The sequence below is a fragment of the Nyctereutes procyonoides genome, unplaced genomic scaffold (assembly GCF_905146905.1).
Source record: "Nyctereutes procyonoides isolate TBG_1078 unplaced genomic scaffold, NYPRO_anot_genome, whole genome shotgun sequence".
NCBI classification, from domain to species: domain Eukaryota; kingdom Metazoa; phylum Chordata; class Mammalia; order Carnivora; family Canidae; genus Nyctereutes; species Nyctereutes procyonoides.
The window spans coordinates 4,161,848-4,181,649 of NW_026575042.1; the positions used below are offsets into that span (position 1 = coordinate 4,161,848).

A 19,802-nucleotide genomic window follows, 5' to 3' on the forward strand; every position below is an offset into this window, starting at 1 on the left:
GGAAGTAGGAGGCAATTAAATCAATCTTGAACTCTGTCACCCAAAGTTTTATTAGAAACATAGTGGGGATTTTGGAGAGAGGGCTGCTGAACTTTGTGTAGTGAAATAGAAACTTGAATTGCCAGTATCTATACTGGGCTTAACGAAGAGATAAGGGAATTCACTCATTCACTAGAAAATAATTGAACAACTACCCTGTGCTAGGCATTTTGCTAGGCAGTTAGGTGGTGGTTACTGTTGGTGGAGTTAGTCTACTACTGCATGATTACAATACTGTTTCCCCAGAACCTCAGTTTCTTGGGGTAAACCCAACCTTATCTACTTTACAATGAAGCTGAAGTGAGTTTCAATATATGAATCCTTTGGTGGATTTCTGCTTTTCTGAAAGGGGAATTTGGAGCCATTATAAGCTTTTAAGGAGTAAAGTATTGTGACCACAAAACTAGGTGGAGCTTGTATCTGGTTCATTTGAACCAGAAGTCACTGACAGGTCAGGTGGCTGTAGTACAACCAAGGGTAGAGACGGTCCATGACCATAACAGTAGTGAAGAGGGAGATGCCTCTAGGAGTGAGGCAGGCAAATTACGGGAGCGAGGGTGCAAGTGACAAATGGAAACATAGGAACCAAGGATCAGATGGGGTTGATGGCCAAAGGGCAATGATGGAAGGACATCCCGATGCAGAGATCATGCCTTCTCATTTCCCCATACCTGGGAGATCAATTTCCACTTATATTAGGGGCTCACATGCCCCTATGTGATCATCGTTTTAGACTGGCGTTCCTAAAAACAGACTCTGTGACTCTGTGACTAACAGACAGGGGATTTAATGGGGAGTCCTCTTAGGAACAAGAGAACCTCTGAGAACATGAAGGAAGCAAGACTAGTCAACAGGAAAAATTGCATTGCAATGTAGCTGCAACAGAGGCCCCAGCTAATCTTATGGAGAGCTCCAGAGAGCTCCAGAATTGGACCGGCCTGTCAGAGTGGTCCCGAATGAAGGCAAGAGGGCCAGTGTTTATACTTCTTCATTATCCAGACACTGGATATGAACTGCCCCAGTGAGGACAGTCCTCAAAGGAGACTGGCTGAGAGCTGTTGACCATCAATGCTCCTGGTAGCTGTGAGCACTTGAGTCCTGAACAGGCGGTGTGGACAACACACCCTAGAATCCATTATACTTCTCAAGCCTAGCGCAAGAGGCAGCCTCAAAACTGCTGCTCCTTAGGTCTTTAATTTCCCTTTGGTCTCATCTTTCCCTGCTTTGCTGCTACCCCCGCCCCAGCGCTACCCCCCATATTCTAACTACCCGGACCACTCACCACTCCCTGATCACACAGTATGCTCTTAACACCACCTGCCTTTAACATCGGGCTGGAATGTCCTTCCTCCCTTCTGTTCATCAAAACCATGGTCCTTTTATGGGCATACTTCAAAAGCTAATTGTATGATGAAATTGGAAATTAAATCCATTGCCCCTTCCTCTAAAGTCTCAAAGCATTGTGTTTGTTACTCTGTTGTCAAATCTGTCCTGCTGGCATGAGACCTGATCTTGTGCTGGTGTTTTCCCTTTATCAGATTATAAATTCCACAAGTGCAGTTTTCTCTTTTATCCTATTAGTCTCTCCATAAACTAGCATTGTGCTTAGCACAAAATAGATGTTCACCAAGTTGAAACTAATTACATCCAGATGCAATTGGAATAGAAGTTTCTCAAGGAAAGGCTCCCCAAAGGTCTGAAGACCTTTTGCCAACACCGTGTATTTTTTCTTCTCACAGGAAGAAAATGGCATGTATTTATTCAGTAGATTTCGAGTGCCTACTAGGGGACAGATACTGAGAGGGTTATTGCTTATCGCTCTTGTTGAGGTAAAATTCACATAATAGAAAAGTAATCTTTTAAAAATGTGCAATTTAGGGGCACCTGGATGGCTCAGTGGTTGAGTGTCCGCCTTTGGCTCAGGTCACGATCACAGGGTCCTGGGATTGAGTCCTGCATTGGGATCCCCACAGGGAGCCTACTTCTCCCTCTGCCTATGTCTCTGCCTCTCTTTCTGTGTCTCTCGTGAATAAATAAATAAAATCTTTTAAAAATAAAGGGCAGCCCCAGTGGCTCAGCGGTTTAGAGCCGCCTTCAGCCCAGGACATGATCCTGGAGTCCCGGGATCAAGTCCTGCATCGGGCTCCCTGCATGGAGCCTGCTTCTCCCTCTGCCTGTGTCTCTGCCTCTCTCTCTTTCTGTGTCTCATACATGAATAAATAAAATCTTTAAATAAAAATAAAAATGTGCAATCCAGTGACAGTACATTCACAGTGTTGTGCAACCACCATGTCGGTTGTCCTTAAACAAATTGCACCCAGTCTGTGCTCCCCAGAAGGGAGCAGAGTGTCTGAGAACGTAGAGTTAAACTCACCTTTGTATTACTACCTCTGTGTAGAAATCACGCTGGCTTGTGTTTCATGTGTCTGTTGCTGAACGTGAAGATATTTTCAGTGTTCTGAGAGTGTCATGTTTGAGTGTCACTGAAGCTTCCAAACCCCCATCCTAAAGGAATCCTCCCCAGCTTTGGAGCAGGGGGAGGCCTGAGTGACCTGAGGCCACAGATGATCCCACCCTCAGGAGGAGGGAGAGCAGCGCCCAGACTGTACGCCACCTTGTTTACCATTGTGTGCGTGGAGGAACCAAATGACAGGGAAACCCCAGCGGCAGGTCTGTCGGTGCCCTAAAATTTCCCTGTGGCTGTGATAAAATGAACACCATTACAAGCTTTACCAGGGAATAATCACCTTTCTTTCAATCACCCTGCAATATAGTCTGCTTTCCAGATGAGAGTAAACTGAGGCCGAAAGTGATGATGTGTTCCAGCTCACATGGGAGTGCAGAGCGAAGATTTGCAGGTGCTGCTGCAGGTGGCTCTGCCCTCCCCTCCTATGTGGCCATGGCCATGATGGCTCTACCCAGAGCCCTCTGTTTCTTCCCAGCGCACCGCATCCCCATCAGCTCGGATCCCCAGACCCAGCAAGAAACGCAACACAAACAGGATCAGGAAAAAGGCTCCAAGGCACTATATACAAGTTTATTTTACTTTTGTCTATAAAGGCAATATTAATCTACCGTTTTAAAATCACTTCTCTGAAAACCAACTTTCTGGAAATGCACCCTTTATAGATGGGGAACATGTAATAATATGTACACTTACAGAAGCATTTGAAACCGATAACTCAGTTAATAGTTTGCAAGATAGGTTTTTGTCTTGGGAGGGATTATAGGTCTCTCCCAACTTGATTAAAGTCTACTTAATTCTGATTAATTAAGGCTGTAAGAACAGAGATTTATTTTAAAGGTGTCAAACAATTACATGATTAAAATGACTTGTAAGATATGACTGACTGAAATTTTGAGTCATCTAAAAGTTAAAAAGGAGAACAATATTTTAAAAGAGGCGATAACCTTGTTCACAACTTCATAATTTTGTGACGGTCCTGTTCATGCCTACATCAGTAAACCTTTAATTGTTGATTCTCACCTCACTTGATGGCAGGCATTTCAAACTTATTAAGGAAGCATTGTCATCCTTTATTAGGCCTTGTTATTTTTAGTTTTGAAGGTTCTGTTTGTACACAGGTAAAAGACCTTAAGTAAATGTATCTGCACCTATATACTATTTGTGAAATTTGAATATTCATCTGTAATCATTAAAACAAAATATGCTCACAAGCATATAAAAGTGTGTTTGAATTTCCACCAATGTGTTGGAATTTTTTTAATGCCTTATGTTTGTTTCATGTTTGGAAATCAGACCACGCTAATGCCTTCACCTCCTTACACTTGTAATCAGCATCAAATTTTGGTTTCCGTTAACAAATAAAACCTTAAAATAAAAGAATCAAGATCAGGTTCATTACTTCACTACTTGTTTCTGCGTACATCTGGCTTTAGACAATATATCATGCTTCAGGTATATTATTAGAAAAGCCCTAGGACGGCATGTCGAAATCTTTTATATTGTTCCACAAAAGCTAGAAGTTGATTAAAGGGCCCATTTCTCACAGCAAGAAATAGCAATTGATTCCACCGTCAATCTTCCACAGTTCCTCCTGGAGAACTCCATCAGCTCAGGAGGGAACGAATGATCCTTCCCTTACAGTATTAGGTACAACCTCATAGAAATGCTGCTCAGAATTCTTTGTTTACTCATCCCTGCAGGCAAGCCCGGGAAGAAGAGGGATGCCACAGCCCAGCTGAGCTCCTGCTGCGCTGAACTCACAGGTGGCAAGAGGAAAAGCTGACGCCGGGGGAGAAGCCCGTGGTCTGCAGTAGATGTAAGGCTTCTTCCTGCCACTTGCTTGGGAATTCTTACTATAATACAATTTTAAGCTCTTAATTTGGGAAACTGAGCTCTATCGTTTGCCTCTTCATTCTTTACAGAGCATCGTGAAGATCGTGATCCCCGGTGGACTGCGTGTAGGACGAGCTGGGAGTGTCGGGGGAGTACATTTGGAGGAGCCTACAGTATTGGCAGAGCATGAAAGGGCCCCTGCAGGTTTTGAAGAGCTGCACGAGATACTTGCGGAATTTCTCCCCGAGGAAAAAGTAGATGACAGGATTAAGGCAGCAGTGAACGAAAGCCAGGGTCTCTGTGGCCTGAATGGCGTAGTCCAGGTGCCTTTCAAAGGTGCAGTCCTGAAGGACCTCCAGTTCCACCAGTGTCTCCAGGAAGAGCACCACATTGTAAGGCGCCCAGAACCCGAGAAAGAGGGCCACCACGGCAAAGACCATCCTCACTGCCTTGCTCTTCTTCTCATTTTTGCAGTGCTGCAGTGTCCTGATGATCATGGAGTAGCAGAACAGCATGGTGCCCAAGGGAATCACCAATCCCAGAATGTTGATCTCCAGGGAGCTCAGCACCTTCCACCTTGTAGAGTTGAGGGAGTACTTGGTTTTGCAGTAGGTATGGTTGCGCTCGGTATAACAGGTGCTGAATAAAAGGCCCGGAAGGGAGGCCAGGACAGCCACAGACCACGTGGCCAAGCTAGTGATGACCCCATACGTCAAGGTCCTCGCCCTCAGGGAGAACACTGCATGCACAATTGCCAGGTATCTGTCGATGCTCATGAGCATGATGAAGAAGATGCCACTGTAAAAGCCCACCAGGTACATCCAGGAAATAATCTTGCAGAGACCTAGTCCAAAAACCCACTGGTCTGCGGCATAGTAGCCCCAGAAGGGGAGAGAGAGCACGAAGAGCAGGTCCGAGATGGCAAGGTTGAGCAGGTACACGTCAGTCATGGATTTGAGCCTCTTGTACTTGAACAGGACCACAACCACCACAGAGTTTCCAAGGAGACCAAACAGGAAGACCAAGGAGTAGAGAGGGGGCAGGAAGAGCTCCCCAAATGCCTTGATGCCTTCTTTGGTGCAAGGCTTAGGGATGTTTTCGTAGAGATAGTAATTATTATAGATGCTTTCATCCAGGGTGGTGTCTGCTATATCTGTGGGATTCATTTTCAAATCTACAGGCTCCTCCACGCAGGTCTGAGCCCAAGCAGAAGCTTGTGAGGGGAAGAGCAAACAAGATTTCCATAAGAACAAAACTAATCGAAATGGTGCTGAATACAGAGCACAGCTGCTTCTTACCTGGACCATCACCCGCCCTTCCCCACCTTCCCAAGTTCAAGGGCTCCATTCCCCGCAGGGCAGTGCAGCCAAACTGTAGAACTCTGCCCTTTGGAGTTAGCAGATTCCAAGTACCAGCTCTGCCCCTTTCCTACCCCTCCTAGGGGAGCTTCAGTTCTCTCTTCTGTAAGTGGGGACAGTACAAACTCCTTCTCAAAGAGGTGTTTTCAAGGATGCGTTTCTAAGCAATAGTCTGGGGTAACAGAATCCTTTGCAGAATCAATCTCACTTGAGATTCCCAACAGTCCTGTACTCAGAGCTGCCTTTGTGACATCAAGGCAAAGTAAAACAAAACAAAAAGATTAAAACTCTACTCATGGTTCCCCTTCAGATTATAACTCCAAAAATTCAGTAGTTGCTTCAATAACCACTAGGCTAAATGGTCGGTCACTGGCCTTTATATAAAAATTCAAGGACAGCTGGGTGGCTCAGCGGTTGAGCATCTGCCTTCGGCCCAGGGCATGATCTGAGTCCCACTTCGGGGTCCCCGAAAGGAACCCGCTTCTCCCTCTGCCTGTGTCTCTGCCTCTCTCTGTCTCTCATGATTAAATAAAATCTTAAAAAAAAAAAATTCTAATCCCTCCTGCAAGTTTGACACATGGACTTCAAAGCATGTTCCCTGGTATTGTGCATTTAATCCTCTCCCATGCTCCTGGCCCCTACCAGCCTCCCAACAAAAATTCAAGGGCTCTAAGTCAAGCAAGCATATTGGACCAGAGTGTAGATGAGTCATAAAAAGTTCAGAGCAGTTAAATGAGGCCACATGGCTATATGCAGAACTTCTTCTTTGGGCCCCAAGTCCCAGTGATGTACTGGGAAATCAGTGTGGGGAGGTGAGGTGAGGCACTCTGATTTATGGTGTTTGCTGGTTTCTGTGGTACAAATACTTCCACCGTGGCAAAATTCCAGCTACTAACTGCCTCACGAAATTCCCTCATCTCAGCAGTCTTGGGTTGGTGCAAGTTGTCCAGCACACACTAAGTCCCGTGTTCATTCTAGAACACCACCTTAGGCAGGAACATGCCTGGCCTTCCAGGCCTGGTGGCTAGCTGCTTCTGGGCTAGTCTGATACAAATGCAGCAAGTGTGTTTTCCAGGCCTTTCTGAAGGTGGCAGGTCTTAGATAATTTCACAGTACTCAGATGGTAATTTGAGGGAACTTTTGGGTCTTTTTATCAAAACTGCATGCAAAAATAGTCCCATGCACTGAATCCCATCACAGTGGGAATTAGCCCAACAGATCTTGAAAAGGCACATCATGGCCAGAAATGTAACCCTTCTCCCTCTCCAAGCACCCTCATTTCCTACCTAAATTGGCAGGTGAAGACATTAAAACCTTCTTAAAGTCACACACATGTTCACATGTGAATCAGAGCGATTCGGGGCCGGAGGTACTTTCTGACTCAGGGCTACCTCCTCTTGCTTCCTTTTCAATGGCACCCGGTACTCATTATTACAGCTCTTTCCACAGTGTTCGGTAATTCCCATCTACCCCCTACCTCCCACCCTCATCACCACACCCCCAAACACTCAAACTCCGTCTGGTTTCTCAAGAGAGAGATTTTGGTTTACCCCTGCAAACAGATGCTGAAGACCCGGGGCATCGCTGGGTCTCTCAAAAAAATGTCATCAAATGAATATTAGTTCTAGTTAAACAGGTAACAGTCCCAGTCTCCCTACACTGTTTGACCAGCGAAAGCTTATGGAATAGAAGAGGCTGAGGAGTTAGGAAATTATCAGGAAAACAAAAAGGTGAACACAACTGGTAAATCTCGGGAATCATTCCATCAGCCTTATCTGCCTGGTGTTTCTTGACCTGGGAATCTCCACAGGAGCAAGAAGCAGAAAAAAGTGTGTATGTCTGATAAAAAGTATCTGTGTATTCCGAGCATGTGGACTTGGGTCCGACGTGTGCAGGGAGAGAGCCCCGCGGCTGCGAACACCTGTCCCATGAGGGCCCCAAGGTGCGAGTGCAAGTAGATGGCGTGTGGATGCCAAGGTCAGAGCCAGCTGGGAGCCCCGGGGTGTCCGAGATGCCTGAGTGTTGGCACTAGTTGAGCCCCTGGGCAACTTTCAGCTTCTTCCGAAGTCCACACAGCCACCGAGAAAGCGGTGTATGGCCCGAGGCCCTGCGAGTGGCCCCATCCCCACTTACCTCGCTCTCCTGACAGTGGTTCTGAGGAGGATCCGTGAGCCAGTGCCAGGCTTGCTCGAGAAGCACAGCGCTAAGAACGGCAGGTGCCTTTGTAGGGCGCGTGGCTTCCTGTGAGCACCGGCTCTGTCCCTCACCCATCTATGCTGAGTTCAAGAGGGTTTTTTTGATAGAAGTAAGAAGCAGAAAACGAGTGACTAAGAGCCACTCATTTCCCAAAACTGAAAGCTAGGAAGGTTTGCTCTCTGCGAGATTAAAGAGGGAAATGAAGTTAAGTTTTCTTTTGAAAGAGAAATTTCTTAATTTGTAAATGCTTATTTGTGATTTTTATTTTTATTTTTTAAGATCTTATTTATTTATTCATGAGAGACACAGAGAGAGGCAGAGACACAGGCAGAGGGAGAAGCCAGCACTGGATCTCAGGACCCCTGGATCACGCCCTGAGCCAAAGGCAGACGCTCAACTGCTGAGCCACCCAGGTGCCCCTATTTGGTGGATTTTTAATTTAAAAAATTGCCTTTGGCCGGCTATATGCAGGAGGAACAATCTGTACCCTCTGGATCAGTGGGCTCTTTGTGATTTGCCTGTCCACAGGCACCCATGATGTGCGGCATCCTCCAACAGGGGGCACCCAAGGAAGTCAGCAGAGAGGCCAGACACATGCAAGAGTCACCAGAAGAGAGAAACATGTTTGCGAATGTGTGTGTCCGGGAACTGGAGAGCGTGAGCCCCCCACATTCAGGCGTGTCGTCAAGCTCGTGTAACATGGCATCCGGCAATATAGCTTCAAGCCCCCCTTGCAACAGGAAGACCTGTCCCCACGCCCCTCTACCTACAAACCAGGGCGCTTCCACTGCCAGTGATCTTGGCCAAGTCCCTCCAGGGTGGCATGGCAGTCACAGCCAATGGGCTGACAGCAGTCCTAAGTCTTTGTCTATCACAGCCTCAGCTTCTGCAGGTTCCAGATGTTTTCCCTTACGTGTCTGCAGTGGCTTAGCTCTCCGGTTTGGCTTAAAAGAGCCACGGAATGTCATTTTTCCTAAGGAAGTTGCATGAATAAGAACTTAAAAATTGAGCCAGATCCATGTGTATCACCCTTTCTTTGTTCATTATTACCTCTCCCCAAGGAGTCTCCACAGTTACTTTTTCTTAATCACCTCCCCATGAAATGTTAACACCACAAACAAACCATGTATCTATGGTTTATGACGTAATGCATGTATATGAGTACGTTATACATAAAAAGAGTAGGGGTTTTTTGTTCATCTCTTTGAGGGCAGTACTGCCTTTACCAAGCGTGCATGAGGTAGAGCGTTGGGTTCCAGGGGTTCTTAGGCCCCCCGCACGTGGGCCTATCTGGAGACACTTCGTCTGGGGTTGGGAAGAGCTGCTTCTGACTTCTAATGGGAAAAGGCCAGGAATGCTGCTAAAATCCTACAAGGCAGAAGATAGCCCTCCACAACAGAGTTCTCCTGCCCAGGATGTCAACAGAGCTGAGGCTGAGAGACCTGAGCTAGGGCAACAATCCCCAGCGGGTGACTGTGGGACCAAATTCACAGATACCCTGAAACAAAGAGATGAAGCTCTGTGGTCAAATTAGTACAGGGATCTCTGGGCTTGGGTTCAGGCTAACCACAGCTCTATACTGCAGCACTTCTTGGGGGCTTTCCAATGCCAATTATCATTGTGAACTCTGGAAGTAGATATAGAATAAAAAAGTCCCGGGTGGCTCAGCAGTTTAGCGCCGCCTTCAGCCCGGGGCGTGATCCTGGAGACCTGGGATCGAGTCCTATGTCAGGCTCCCTACATGGAGCCTGCTTCTCCCTCTGCCTGTGTCTCTGCCTCTCTGTGTGTGTGTCTCTCATGAATAAATAAAATCTTTAAAAAAAAAAAAGAATAAAAAAGTCCCTATTTGACCAATTCAACTATGCCCGTTACACAGGGTAATTTACAGAATAAGCATACTTTTAGGTTCCGCTGCCCTCTTTTCTCTTCAACACGATGGCCAAGTGCTTTGGTGGAGGCAGCCTTGCAGCAGACACAGAGAAGCAGATCTTCCTGAAGACCCTGATGGACAAGACCATTGTCCTTGAGGTCGAGCCCAGTGGCACCATCAAGAATGTCAAAGCCACAATCCAAGACAAGGACGGCATCCCGCCTGACCAGCAGTGTTGGATTTTTGCAAGCAAATGGCCACTCTCTACAACATCCAGAAAGAGTCCACCCTGCACTTGGTACTTCCCCTGCGGGGCAACACCATCAAGCCTCCCCTCAGTAAGCTGGCCCAGAAATACAAGGGTGACAGGATGATCCACCACAATGCTCGCCTGCACCCCCACCCTGCCACCTGCCACAAGCAGTGCAGCCACACCAACAGCCTGTGCCCCAAGAAGGTCCTTCGCCAGCAGGGCCTGGGGTTTCAGTAAAGTTTCCCTTTCATTGACTGGAGCAATTAAAAAAAAATCCCCCTAGTTTTAGAAATGTAGAGCCAGAGTAAGCTTCTATCATGAAATCCCAGGCCTTGAAGGACAAGGTAGAGAGCTGGAGGCACAGTGGGAAAGCCATGAGAGCCCTGGGCAAGCCCATCTGAACACATCGCCTAAGCCTCCACGGACCTGGCCTTGGGGGAGGAGTGTTTGGGTGTTAGTTCTAGAGCATGCGCTAGCCAGAGGTCCAGATGATCGTGTGTTGTCATTGGTCATTGTGGGTCTGGAGACACCTCTTTGAAAGGCAGTAAATGCCCCCCCTGACTGAACCTGGCCACATGGGAAGCATCCCAGGTCCAAGGGAGGGAGATCATGAGTCCCAGTGTCTGTGTTGGTTGAGAGCACTGGCTTGGAGGCCTGCTCCGTCTGGCTTTGGATCCCAGTGCCACCACCTCATGGCTATGTGAAACTCAGTCTTCTCATCTGTAAAAGGGGTGATACTGCATGAGGACTGTTGAGAGGACTGGCGAGCTCAAGCAGTTGGCATGGTGCCCGACATAGGCGCTCCACTGTAGCACTAGCCATGGAAATTAGGGGCATAGATAAAATGCACAGTAATAGCTTTCTCTCATGAAAGAGCTGAGCCTGGCATGTGGCCTGTAGCTACAATGAGGAATCCAGGAAGTATTTGGATTCTGACTCAGTGGGCCACGCTTCATCTCCGAGTTAGGGCTAAGGCGAAGAGCAGGTTTCATGTTTCCGAATGCAAAGGTGATCGCCCTGGAGAAAGTGAGTTTCAGGTTTACCAAGTCATAATGTTACTGTCCTGGAAAAACGCTAAGTAGATTTTCCCTCCAGTAGGGGTTTCAAAATTAAATAGTCCTCTTACCTCCCCCCCAAAAGGATCACATTGTTGGTAATGTCTATGTCATAAGTAGGGAAATAGGAACCCAGAGAGGGGACAGGGTGTACTCAAGGCATCATGGCCAGACACAGTTGGGGCTAATGCATACACTCCTGACATGTTCATAGACCATCTTTCACTGGGCTAAGAACGTCAAACCTGACCAGAGAGGAGCAGACCAACAAGTCCTCCCCCAAGGCAAGGTGCTGGGTGGCATCAGCATCCCAGGGGAAGGAAGCACTAATGTAAGGCTACAGCGCCCTCTGGTGTACCAAACCTTATCTCAACACCAAAAACATTAAGTATATACCCCAGGCCACACGGAACATACCAACCCCCAGGAACCAGCCTATTTGACACTGGAAGCCACTCCCAAGGCCTCGGGAGGAGCCCCATGGGAGCTCAGCTGCAGAGCAGTGGTAGTAAAGCATCAAAGGTTAGGGGGCGCCTGGGTGGTTCAGTCGGTTAAGCATCTGCCTTCAGCTCTGGTCACGGTCTCAGGGTCCTGGGATGGACCCTCCCTCCCCCACCGTGAGCTCCCTACTCAGTGGGAAGTCGGCTTCGCCCTCTCCCTCTGCCCCCCACCCTGCTCATGCTCTCTCAAAATCTTTAAGAAAAAAAAGCATCAAAGATTTGGCGTCAGACCTGCTACATTTAAAATGAGAGAAGGCGGGATGCCTGGGTGGCTCAGCGGTTGAGCCTTTGGCTCAGGGAGTGATCCTGGGGTTGAGGGATCAAGTCCCACATCAGGCTCCCTGCATGTGCCTGCTTCTCCCTCTGCCTGTGTCTCTGCCTCTGTGTGTGTGTGTGTGTGTGTGTGATGAGTAAATAAATATTATCTTTTAAAAAATAAATAAAATAAAATGAGAGAAGGCTACCAAGCAGGGCCACACAGGGTACTGTACCCAGGGTCAGAGTGACAGAAAGGTGGGACTCTACGGGGCAGCTTATGTTTGACAAGCAGGGTGAGGTTAGTTTCTTTTCATGGTTTCTCTGTTAATAGGCTAATTTGGATAATTGGAGATTGTGCAAAGGAATTGGCCCTAGCTGTCTGGTATCTGGTCCCAGGGTGATTTGGGCTGGTGGACAGTTCCCCAGAGCAGAGATGCTGATAAGGAAGTGACTGGTCAGGGATCCCTGGGTGGCGCAGCGGTTTGGTGCCTGCCTTTGGCCCAGGGCGCGATCCTGGAGACCCGGGATCGAATCCCACGTCGGGCTCCCGGTGCATGGAGCCTGCTTCTCCCTCTGCCTATGTCTCTGCCTCTCTCTCTCTGTGTGTGTGTGTGTGTGTGTGTGTGACTATCATAAATAAATAAAATTTTAAAAAATAAAATAAAATAAAAAATTAAAAAAAAAGATTTTAAAAAAGAAAAAAAAGGAAGCGACTGGTAACTGATTGGCTTCTAGCCAGGGCCTCATGCTGGATCAAGACTGTACGTAAGCCATTTTACAGGGGAGGACTGAATACACAGAACTTTGGTAAAGAAATAGCAAATTACAGACAATTCAATCACAAATTGATTTTTAAAGAGAGAGAAAGGGAATCCTGGGTGGCTCAGTGGTGAGCATCTCAGGGTGTGGTCCCAGGGACTGGGATTGAGCCCCACATCGGGCTCCTTGCATGGAACTTGCTTCTCCCTCTGCCTGTGTCTCTGCCTCTCTCTCTCTCTGGGTGTCTCCTGAATGAATGAATGAATACAAAATCTGACTTCTAATCTTTTTATTTTTTAAATTATAATCTTTTTAAAAATTGAATCATTACTTTAAATGCCCTGCATAAAAACAAAGTAAAAAAAATAGTCAGGATAGATAAATTTACAGGAAAATTCTACGAAACATGCAATGTACATGTAATTCTAATCTCATGCATTTTTCCCCAGAATTACAAAAAAAGGAATACTCCTGAACTCATTTAATGAAGTTAGTATAACCAAACTGTATGAAAAAAATTAAATTATTCAATTTCACTCATAAGTATGTTGACGCAACTATCCTATATAAAATACCAGTAAACCAAACACTAAAATTGAAAAAGTACATAATGACCAAATTAAGTCCATTTCAGAAATGCAAAGTTGGTTTGATATTATAGAATCTATTATAATGCAAATCACCATATTAACAAAATAAATGAGAAAAATCCACTGACACAGAAAGAGCATTGAATAAGTAGAATGATATTCACGATTTGGGAAAAAAACACACCATACGACATTAAGAACAGAAGGGAACATCTAAGTCAATAAAGGTAACTGCAAAGAAAATCTCCCAAAAAGACCCATTTAATTGTAAATGGCAAAAGCCATTCCTTTTAAAATCAGGACAGTGACTAGAATGACCGCCAGCATCAGTTCTATCAGAGTTCATAGAAAAAGACAAGATTTTTAAATAAAAGATATAATGAATTCAACAAAGTTGCAGGGTACAAAATCAATACACAAAAATCAGCTGCATTTCTATATACTAACAATGAACAATCTAAAAAATTTAAGAAAACAATTCCATTTACAATAACATCAAGAAGAATAAAATACTGGGAATAAACAATCTAGCAGGCCAGACTTATATTCTAAAAACTATAAAATGTTGCTGAAAGTAATTAAAGAAGACATAAATAAATGGAAAGCCATCCCATGTTTGTGGCTTGAAAGACTTAATAATAAGATGTTGAACACCCAAGTCAGTCTACAAAGTTAATGCTATCCCTATCAAAACTCCAAAAGTGTATTTTACAGAAATAGAAAAAAAAAATCCATCCTGGGGCACCTGGGTGGCTCAATTAGTTAAGTGTCCGACTCTTGATTTCAGCTCAGGTCATGATCTCAGGGTTGTAAGATTGAGCCCTGCATCAGGCCCTGTCTGGGTGTGAAGCCTGCTTAAGATTCTGACTCTCCCTCTGCCCCCCTAATTAGATAGATAGATAGATGATAGATAGATAGATAGATAGATAGATAGATAATTAATATTATTTTTAAAAATCCATCCTAAAATTCATATGGAATGTAAGGGACCCTGAAATGGCCAAATAGTTTTTTTTTTTTTTTTTGAGATTTTACTTATTTATTTCACAAAGAGAGAGTGAGAGAACACAAGCAGAGCCTGGTGCAGGGCTCCATGGGACCATGACCTGATCCAACAGCAAACCCTTAACCGACTGAGCTACCCAGGCACCCCACAGCCAAACAATCTTGAAAAAGAACAAAATTTGGAGGTTTCACGCTTCCTGACTTTAAAACTTACTAGAAAGTTACAGTAATCAAAACAGTATGACTGGCATAAAGACAAACATATAAAGCAATGAACTAGAACAGACAGCCCAAAAAAAATTCCTTACATACATGGTCAAATTATTTTCAAAAAGGGTGCCAAGGTCATTCAATAAAGAAAGGACAAGTCTTTTCAATACATGGTGTTAGAGAAAACTGGATATCCTCCTGCAGAAGATTAAAACTGGATCTTTACCTTCACCATATTCAAAAATTAACTCAAAATAGATTAAGGACCTAAATATAGGGACGCCTGGGTAGCTCAGCAGTTGAGCATCTGCCTTTGGCTCAGGGCATGATCCTGGAGTCCTGGGGTCGAGTCCCCCATCAGGTTCCCTGCATGGAGCCTGCTTCTCTCTCTGCCTATATCTCTGCCTCTCTCTCTCTCTCTCTCTCTGTCTCTCATGAATAAATAAATAAAATCTTTTTTTTAAAAAAAGACCTAAATATAAAAGCTAAAATTATAAAATTCATAGAAGAAAACATAGCAGAAAGCCTTCATGATAATGGATTTGACAGTGGTTTCTTGAAGAGACCCCAAAGACATAGGTAACAAAAGTAAAAATAGACTGAAGGACTATACCAAAATTTAAAACTTCTGTGCATCAAAGGACACAATCAACAGAGTGAAAAGGCAATCTACAGAATGGGAGAAGCTATTTGCAAATTATATATCTGATTAGGAGTTAATATCCAAAACATACAGAGAACTCCTACAACTCAACAACAGTAAAAATAACCTAATTGGGTATTGGTGGCACTGGTACAGGGATAGAAAAATAGAAACAGAAGAAAGTATCCAGAAATGAACTTTACTGACTGTTCCAGAGACAGACTGAATATATTTTTGTTATTTTAAAAATCTCCAACAATATCCTACTCCCCAGAAATCCTATGTGTGAAACCCCATGTGTGAAATCAGCCAACCTCTTCCATGAAACCCTGACATAATAATATAATTAGAGAGGCTGCTAATGGGTCAAAATCCAGAGGAGAGTTGTCTTTCCAAATGCCCCAAGAGATACTTCATCACCCAAGACTACAATTCTTCAGGGCAGGGGTGCCCAGGTGGCTCAGTCAGGTGAGTGTTGGACTCTTGGTTTGGGGTCCAGTCGTTATCTCAGGGTGGTGAGATCCAGCCCCACATAGGGCTCTGCCTTGGGTATGGAGCCTGCTTCAGATTCTCTCCTCCCTCTGCCCCTCCACCCCTCTTAAAAAATATTTTAAAAAATAAAAAACCACAATACTTCAAGGCATATTCTTTTTTTTTTTTAAGATTTTATTTATTCATGGGAGACACAGAGAGAGAGAGAGAGAGAGAGGCAGAGACACAGGCAGAGGGAGAAGCAGGCTCTTTGCGGGGAGCCCGATGCGGGACTTGATCCCGGGTCTCTAGGATCACACCCCGGGCCGAAGGCGGCACTTAACCACTGAGCCACCCAGGGATCCCCCTGCAGGGCATATTCTTGACACCATCTCCCATTGCACCCACCCAACACACACACAAACTACCAAATCCTGTCTCTGGAACAACCATTCCTTCCAGCTACCTTTCTGCTCTTCTCAATGGCTCAATGCTCTAGCCATTCTGTGTTATACACAATTGGAGACAACACAATATATAAACAGAAGCTTGTATATTTTTAAAGTATAAACACTGTTAATGTCTCATTTTATATATGAGGGTGATGGTAAGTGAACGCGAGTAACAGAGACACAGTTACCATGGCCTTGGAGATGCTGACAGGATGAGTCACCAGGAGGAAGCAAGTGGGGAAATCATTTCTGCAGCCCTGAGAATCCTTAGGTGGAACCTGGGGAGGCAGGAGGTGGCTCTGGAGCCTGGAGAACCTGCCGCCGAGGGGCACCGTGTTCTGTTGCTGCTGTCTTTTTTTGGTCTAGGGGGAAAAGAAAAACAAACCAAAAAAAGGAAATAAGGGAGCCATGATGACCCACATAATGGGGTCTCATGGTGCCAAACCCAGGCTTACAATAAGGAAAACTGAGACTGTCGGGAAGCAGTGGGAGAAACCCTGGGCCATCTCCCGCCTCCCTGTTTGCAGGTGTCCACCTCCATCTCCCCCAACCCTCAGGGACAGCCCGCCCTCTCCCACTCTCCCCCAGCCTCCTCCAGCCCTGCCACTTCCCTGACACTCCACCTCAAGGTCCCAGAACCTGCTGACATGTTAGCCCCACAGGGCTCAGGGTTGGGATGTACTCAGCTTCCCTGAGTGCCAGAGGTCCATGTGGAGAGGGAGATGGACAAGGAACAGCTACTCATTTACCTGATCACATACACATGGCCACCGAGGTTCTCTCGTGGGGAACACTTGGAACATTTGAGAACAGATCAAGATAAAAAATGATATCTAATATAAAACAAAATGGGTTTTTAATCAAAAACATTTTTCATACATTACCAAAGGTACTTTAAAAATTTATGCAGAGGGGGATCCCTGGGTGGCTCAGCGGGTTAGCGCCTGCCTCTGGTCCCTGGCGTGATCTTGGAGTCCCAGGATCGAGTCCCACATCGGGCTCCCTGCATGGAGCCTGCTTATCCCTCCGTCTATGTCTCTGCCTCTCTCTCTGTGTCTCTCATTAATAAATAAATAAATAAAATCTTAAAAAAAATTTATGTAGAGGGTTGCCTGGCTAACTTACTTGGTATAGCATATGACTCTTGATCTTGGGGTTGTAAGTTCAAGCCCCATGTTGAGTGTAGAGATTACTTTAAAAAAAATAAAATCTTAAAAAAAGCTATACAGAAAATATCATCTTTTGCTCTTTTCTGAAAATATTTCAACTTTATGTAACAACACAAAATGATAGTGATAGAATCATGAAACAAAGAAATGCATTTTCCACTTTAAGTGTAACATCATCTATTTATGGACAAAATCTGCTAATCACCTAGGTTTTGCGAATAAGGGAATAATCATATTAGAGTTATACTATTAAAACTCACCCATTTAATATGTTCTAAAATGCTTTAGCTTCTTTCAGCTTCTCTAAGAGTTTCTGTTTGGTGCTTCTATTGCCTACAAAGTTGACTGTCACTCCAAACTCACTGTCACATCCTCATCTGCATACTAGGACCTCATTTGGGTGGTGTGCAAGCAGTTTTTAGTTCAATCTTATTTTATATCTAACATTTAGATTCAGAAGTTCAAAATGAACTTGGAGGACCCAAAGTATATTACCATTCTTAAGATGTGTGGAAAATGTATATATGAAAATATATTCCTTCTCAATGAAACTGAGAGATAAGTTCCAGAATTCCTACAAATGATCACCAACAATACCAAGAGGATCGTCAACAATATCATTCCCACACACTTTATGGCTTATCAGTCATAGTTTATTATGACAGAGCTTGGACTATTTGGGGAGAAAAATCCTACTGTAACCTAAAACCTAGAAAAATTCATATAATTAGTTTTATGATAAAGATATTATTCCAGCTGTTATATCATATGGCAGATCTTTATTACTGTGCTTGCCCCCAAGCTAAAATGTAATGCTCCCATTTTGGTAGTTATTTTAAGGGCCACAGTCTGATTGATTATATACATGTATAGCCTTATCATCACTGAGTTCTGAGTTAAAAACAGATATAATGTACTCATTTAAAATAAACTGAAATTTGGGGTGCTGGGGGTCTCAGTCAGCTAAGTGTCAGACTCTTGATTTCAACTCAGGTCACAATCTCAGGGTTGTGAGATTGAGCCCCATGTCAGGCTAGGCACTGAGAGTAGAGCCTGCTTAAGATTCTCTCTTCCCTCTCCCTCTCCCAACCACCACCATCCCCCAATCCCCACTTGTGTGTATGTGTGCACGTGTATACGTTCTCTGTCTCTTTCTCTCTACAAATAAAGGAAGGCACTTGATGTAAGTGATATATGCAACTGATGAATCACCAAATTCTCTCTCTGAAACTAACTAACTAACTAACTAACTAACTAACTAACTAACTAACTAAAATAAACTGAAAGTCATTATGAAAGCTAAAATACTGATACTGAGTTGGGTCAAAAATGTGTGTGTGTGTGTGTGTGTGTTTGTGTGTGTGTGTAGTACAGTGGTTTCCAAAGTGTGGTCCTAGGATCCCTAAGGGGCTCCAACATTCTTTCAAGGGGCTCAGTATTTTTATAATACTACTAAGTTAATAATTTTAACTTTTCTCCAAAAAGTATACAGTGAGGGGCACCTGGCTGGCTCGGTTGGTGGAGCATGCAACTCTTATTTTTTGTGTCATGAATTGGAACCTCATACTCGGTATAGAGATTATGTAAAATAAATAATTTTTTAAAGGATACCACCACAAAATTAAAAAAACAACCCACAGAATGGGAAAAAATATTTGTAATTCATGTATCTGTTATAAGACTTAAATCTAGAATACATAAAAATGCTTATGACTCACTAAGAAGACAAATAACCAAATTTAATATGGAGAAAGAAGCTAATACACATTTCTCCAAAGAAGAGATAAAAATAGCTAATAAGCACACGAAAAGATGTTCAACATCATTAGCCATTAGGGAAATGCAAAACATTTGATTTACAACTTCACATCCTCTAGGATGCTTACAAACAAACAAACAAACAAAAAAAAACCAAATAGTAAGAAGTGTTGGCAAGGACTAAAGAAATTGGAACCATCGTATATTACTAGTGGGAATGTAAAATGGTGCAGCCACTTTGGAAAACAGTTGGGCAATTCCCGAAACAATTAAAAAGAGTTACCGTATGATCCAGCAATTCCACTCCTAGGTATACACTCAAGAGAAATAAAAATATATATCCATACAAAAACTTACATATGTTAACAAAAACATTATTCATAATAGCCAAAAAGGTGTAAACAATCTAAATGTCCATCAAATGATGAATAGATTAAAATGTAGTATATCCATACAATGGAATATTATTCAACTATAAAAAGAAATAAAGTACATCATGTACTTTAAAACATTATGGTAAGTGAAAAAAGTTGGCCCCCCAAAAACCCATTATTACTCCATTTATATATGTCCAGAATAGGCAAATCTATAAAGGTAGAAAGATTAATGGTTACATAGGGTCGGGGCAGAAGAGAGTGAGAGAATGGTGAGGGACGACAGGCTCTGCAGTGAGCGAGGATCCTGCTTGAGGATTCTCTCTCCTCTCCCTCTGGCCCTCCCCTGACCCTATTCACACTCTCTCTCTTTCTTTAAAATAAATCTTAAAAAAAAATTAAAAAAAGAAAACAATGCAAAGACAGAAATGACTTTATGCGAATAGATGCAGTTTGGGGGCGCCTGGGTGGCTCAGTGGCTGAGCGTCTGCCTTCCGCGTGTGTCATGATCCCTGCGTCCCGAGTCAGGTACCACGTCGGGC

The 19,802-nt window shown here is 44.2% G+C and overlaps 1 protein-coding gene and 1 pseudogene across 1 annotated transcript; one reads left to right on the plus strand and one right to left on the minus strand.

Annotated features, from left to right (window-relative positions):
- Nucleotides 1-4,422: 4,422 nt before the first annotated feature.
- CCR4 (C-C motif chemokine receptor 4) lies at nt 4,423-5,505 on the minus strand. The gene has a single exon (XM_055320959.1). The coding sequence runs from the start codon at nt 5,503-5,505 to the stop codon at nt 4,423-4,425; it is 1,083 nt and encodes a 360-aa protein (XP_055176934.1).
- A 4,323-nt stretch (nt 5,506-9,828) lies between these two features.
- On the plus strand, nt 9,829-10,253 carry LOC129507296 (ubiquitin-60S ribosomal protein L40-like; annotated as a pseudogene).
- The last annotated feature ends 9,549 nt before the right edge of the window (nt 10,254-19,802 follow it).

Coding starts and splice junctions, on each gene's coding strand:
- CCR4 (XM_055320959.1), bottom strand. CDS start 5,505: ATGAATCCCACAGATATAGCAGACACCACCCTGGATGAAAGCATCTAT.